A 5,238-nucleotide genomic window follows, 5' to 3' on the forward strand; every position below is an offset into this window, starting at 1 on the left:
TGTCCTTCCAGGACCTGCAGGGGGACCTGGACAGCCACATGGAGACCCTGAGGGGCCAGGTCAGGGCCCACCACACGCAGCAGGCCTTCGCCGTGCACAAGGTGGACATGGAGGCCAGCGTCATGGAGGTGACTGCAGTAAAAGGCTAAAAGGTGTAACCACTGTCAACCCCAATATCCATATTCTGAGGGGATCATTTGCAGATTGGCAATTTTTGGCAAAGTAATTTGGAGTAGAGGGAAAAAAGCGGTCCAATTACAGTTGTATCTCACATCCACTAAGAATAGTGGGTTTAAGTGGTTAATGATAGACAGAGAGTATAAAATACATCAACATGTCCCATCAACATTGTGCTGCTTGTATTTGCTGTATGAGTTACCGACAAATAAACCACTCTTGATTCTTGATTCATCACTTTACTACTCTAAACACGCATGCCAAACAATTGAAGCGTAAGTTGACCAAGCTAAAATGATCTAACCTAAACTAAATGGTTCTAGCTTAATTTAAAGAGCTCTTTCTTCAAACTACTTTCAGTCAGTTTACTGCTGATAGGATATCTTTGATTATGAAGTAAACATTTTTTATTGTCCTCGATGATTTGAGTTGACATGAACATGTAAGACATTGTCATAAAACCCAGCAATAGAAATTAAAATATAAAATATGTTGTGTGAGGGAGATTGACTCAACCACATCAAAGTGTCAGGAATATCACCCCGTATCCCTAAAGACATCCTGGCACACTGCATACACTGCATTTTATTTGAACCCAATGCCCTGATCTTATCATCTTAATGTACTCACTGAGTACGAACACATCAATGTGTCTCGTCTGTGTTTACAGGTGGGGAGCTCCTTGTTGGCGTGTGGGAGCTGTGGCCCAGAGGAGTACTGTGGTTTCAGCGGGGGCCGTCCTCGCTGTGAGAGATGCACCGTCTGTCCCGCTGGCTTCTTCCTGGTGTCTCAGTGTTCCGTCCACGCAGACAGGATCTGTCAGGTGAGCATGCTCTTTATTTGAACAGCTTGAAAACAGGGTGCAAGCGGGTTGGCATTAAAGGGTCTTTTAGGAAAAACTATTAAAGCAGCATGCAAAAAGACAATATGCGAAATAATACAACATGTGGTTATGAATCATTATTGTCACATCACAGGTTTACAGAAGTAAAAAGTGGGTGAAATTAGTGTTTGTGCAAGTTCTATGATAATGGGTCAGTGGACAAAGGTACATGATTGATTGATTGAATACTTTATTAGCAGTTTGCAAAAAAAGCACATGAAAGTACAGTTCAATACAAGGTCTGCTAAGAGGATTTTAAACCCAAGAAAGCCTGTGGCTTGTTTCCATTGGGGTAAAATGCCAACAACTGTTGAACCTCTCCCATTTTCCTCCACTATTGTCAAACAAACCAGAAATGCTTTTTTTTTTAAAGTATTATTATTGAGGGTATTGGGGTATCCTTCTGTCTGTTTTTTTCACAGGACATGGATGAATGCCTTGAAATACCAAAGCTTTGCGGAGATCAACACAAATGTCTCAACACTCCAGGTAAAGAGAGATATGTCCACAATGGAACCAAGATCTTATGTATTTTAAAAGATAATTGTACAGTCGGTGAATGCATGCTGAGAAGGCTTGATGATGTTTACATCCCCACAAACGTGCTCTCTTTCCTCTTATCTTATTATTACTATCAATAGAATGATTTATTTATCTGAGACGTTCCTTGTCAATATCTAGTTTTAGAAGTAAACTGTAAGTGAATCTCCCTCTTCTCCGTGCCACGCTCAGGTGGTTTCCGGTGCCAAGGCATGTCGGAGCGAGACGGCAACTCAGGGATGTGTGGCCACGCCTACTTCTACAACACCGAGATGGCAGAGTGCCAGGCGTGTTCGGAGTGTGACGGCGGCCCCGTGGCCACACCTTGCACCTTCACCGCGGACACGGTCTGCTCCGCCCCTACGGCCGGCGACAACGCCTTCTCTCTCTCCTGGGCTGGAGACTCTAGTCTACCCACGCTGCGAGGCCACACCCCACCAGGCCATGCCTTCCCCAGTGTGCAGCTTCATCTGGAGGGGAGAGGTGACGGAGGGCTGGTGAGCGCGGAGGACGGGCGCCTGGTGTTCCGGCAGCACGGCCTGGTGTGGCTGGACGAGAACCTCTCCCTGAGCCACGGCTGCCGCAGCTTCATCCAGGTCTGCCTGCGCATCAACAACACCGACGCCTCGGAAGGTCGCGACCTCAGCGGCGTCCGGGTGGAGCAGCGGGAGGGCAAGTCGCTGCAGAGCTTGAGCATCAGCGGCGTGGCCGAGGTGGCCCCGGGGCACGCCGTCTCCCTGACGCTGCGGAGCGCCAGCCACCACTGCAACTACAGCAGCGACGGACTCCACCTGTACGACCCGTCGGCCGCCACGCTCAGCCTCTTCTGGCTGTCGCATGACACCGGCGCCGTCGCCACCACAGCGCAGGCCGTAGCGTCCGCGCACTACCACACCAACTACCGGCCCACGTTCCGCACCACCTCCACCTCGGACCCCTACGTGGTCGGGCTGACCCACGACGGGCGCGGGGTGCGTTTCGCAGAGAGCGGCACGGTCCGTTTTGTCTTCCAACAGGCACTGTACTCCATGGGCCAGGCATGTGTGAGTGACGGCTTCAATCTGCTAGCCTACCTCAACCGCAACGGCTCCGGCATGGAGCTGGCACGCGCCTTCAAACCAGGCGTTCACTACCGGGACACGTCCATCTCCCTGTCTGGGGCAGCTAGAGTGGGCCCTGGGGACACGCTGGCCTTCGAGATCCTCTCCCCCGCCCAGTGCAACGTGCGCTACTTCGGCGACGAGACGGGGATCAGCACCCTCAGCCTTGTCTGGGTGCCCGCGGCAATCTCCTCCGCCCTCTCCGCCTCCGTGGCACACACTGGCCTCCCCTCAGGGGCCGTCCGAAACAAGCCCCTGTTCTTCCGCCAAACGAGCCCCCAGGTCTCCCAGGTGGCGCTGCACGGGAAGGGATCCCCGGACCAGAGGCGAGACTTCGTCTTCAGGGAGAGCGGGACCGCCAGCCTGGCTCTGGACCTCAAGCTCATCCACTCCTGCAACCTGGTCAAGGTGACCCTCCAGAAGAGGAGTGACACCGAGAGGTCAGGGGAGGGGGACAGGGAAGCAGGTAGGCCAGTCCCCCTGGCCCAGCAGGTGGGAGGCCAGATGCCTGAGGGCAGCCAGTGGGCCAGTGTGGCACTGCGGGCATCCTTCCACGTGAATAACGGCACAGCAGTGTTCTTCACACTGGACTGCGTTCGTGGACGGGTCAACCAGATAAGCCACCAGGCAGGAAGTGGAGTGTCAATACTCTGGGTAGCTGCATAGGAACCTAAGCAAAGAAAAGAGTACACCAAATAGAAACAATGCCTCAATAAGCTAAAGCATGTTGGGTAAACATTTTACAGTACTTCTATTGTTGTTTTTTCTGGAATTATAAAGTGCAGCTCTTCGTGTTTTGTTATTTGTTTGACAGGCCTGTTTAAAATTTGTAGCAGCTTGTCTTCGTTCCAACTGTAGCTACTATATTTTTCATACTTGTTACATTCACATATTAATTGTTTCAGCATTATATATTTTAACAACATTATTCATATGTACACTGAAATGTCAGTTTAGATATTTTAGTATTGTTGATGTGTCTACGGTGACATCATATTAACACTAAACAACAAAAACATTGAATTCTGGTGAGGGTTCTGTTCAGGCTATAGTGCCTGAACTTGTCTTTATTCATATTTTGAAATGCTGTGTGTGTACATTCTTTGTCCTATATTTATGTAATTGAGTTACTCCGTGGACACCACAGGATTTTTAGACAATACTTGTTGTGACTCTTGGTACTTCAGCTTTCACTATGAGTGGTTTTCCAGTGCTGGTTTTACTCTTAAGTGTGTGTTTTTTCCAGGAGCATGTGTTTCATGTTATCCGCCATTTTCTAAATACGAGCATGCCTTCTTTAATGTGCTCTGCAAATTATGAACTTCAGTAAAGAGCCCCTGTGTTTTACTAAAGTGTTACTGACACAAAACTTTCATTGAAGGAAGCTGGTTATTCAAAATATGAGCATGATGTGTGATATAAAGTCTTACCTAGACTGAACTGTAATTAAGTGTATATTTGATTCTTTTTATACTAAACCCAATAAAATTGTGTTTGTTTTGTGCCAGATGTGACTGACTGCTGCTGTGGAAACTTGCACTGCATTACAGAGTGCTTGTTATTTTAACAAGTTGGCCCCTGTAATTTAAACTGCCTATTAAGCTGCAGCTATCAGTGATTGTCTGTGCCGGAAAATCTGGAGCATGTTTGCAACTGAAATATTCTGTATTAAACTTAAAGCCCTAAATTATTGTAAGAAATGCAGTCATATTGGTCTGAGTTACAACATGCACATGATCGGTGTGCAGGCTTCACCAAAACTCACCAACGAACCACTTCCTTCCGACCAGCATTTGTTGGCGTGTGACCTCCTGTGTGCAGCAGGCTACTGTACTCTTTGTAATGCGGAGGTCAGCTACAGTAGGCCTATTCGTTATGGCTCAAAGTCAGCTACATGTACATGGTTCAAATTAAACACAGGTGCCACCAGCAGTACTCAGCTGCTTTCTATTACACATCAAACGGCAGAGGTCATTTACCGTGAATGCAGACAGTCAAAATTATATTAGACTGGTAGTTAACCGCTTAGAGGCCTTGGCAGAAGATTAAAACGCAGTGCAGTAACGTTAGTGTATTAGGCATAGGTGAATATTGAAAAGGCTGTATACGAGTGCATGCCACAAAGGTCTTTGAAGCGATGGCCTCAGAGGTACTGTGCTCCACAGGCCATTCCATAAATCATGACTTTTAAGTTTTAACCACTTATACCCTGTACTAGTATTCACATGGGCCCTAAACTTGATTGACCGTATTCCCATGGGCTACACTAAATATCTATCACCGAAAATATCCAACAGAATAGGGACGCTAGGGTTCATGTGGTTAAAGAAAATACGGTAAGGCTGCTCGCAAAAGCTCAAATTCTCAAATGTCACCAATACAGCATGCTCAGAATAGTAACATATCCTAATCAGTGACTAGTGTCTACACACAGGACTAAAGAACCTAAAACACAGACTCAAGCCAACATACAGAGAGAGAGAGCATGTCATGATGCAAATTGGAACCACTCCCAGACTGATGCACAAGTGACTGGGT

General features: G+C 47.6%; 1 protein-coding gene across 1 annotated transcript in view; it reads left to right on the forward strand.

Moving 5' to 3' along the window:
* The window catches only part of LOC311045691 (uncharacterized protein), a 6,312-nt gene extending 2,108 nt beyond the window's left edge, over positions 1-4,204 (forward strand). The window contains exons 3-6 of the mRNA XM_084057649.1: positions 1-128; positions 848-1,000; positions 1,483-1,549; positions 1,793-4,204. The exon at positions 1-128 is cut by the window's left edge and continues 43 nt beyond it. Coding sequence (XP_083913775.1) covers positions 1-128; positions 848-1,000; positions 1,483-1,549; positions 1,793-3,366 — 1,922 coding nt within the window. The 3' untranslated portion in view covers positions 3,367-4,204. The remainder of the gene's footprint in view (positions 129-847; positions 1,001-1,482; positions 1,550-1,792) is intronic.
* Positions 4,205-5,238: the final 1,034 nt, after the last annotated feature.

Source organism: Gymnoscopelus microlampas (assembly GCF_963454915.1).
Source record: "Gymnoscopelus microlampas genome assembly, chromosome: 5".
Classification (NCBI taxonomy): domain Eukaryota; kingdom Metazoa; phylum Chordata; class Actinopteri; order Myctophiformes; family Myctophidae; genus Gymnoscopelus; species Gymnoscopelus microlampas.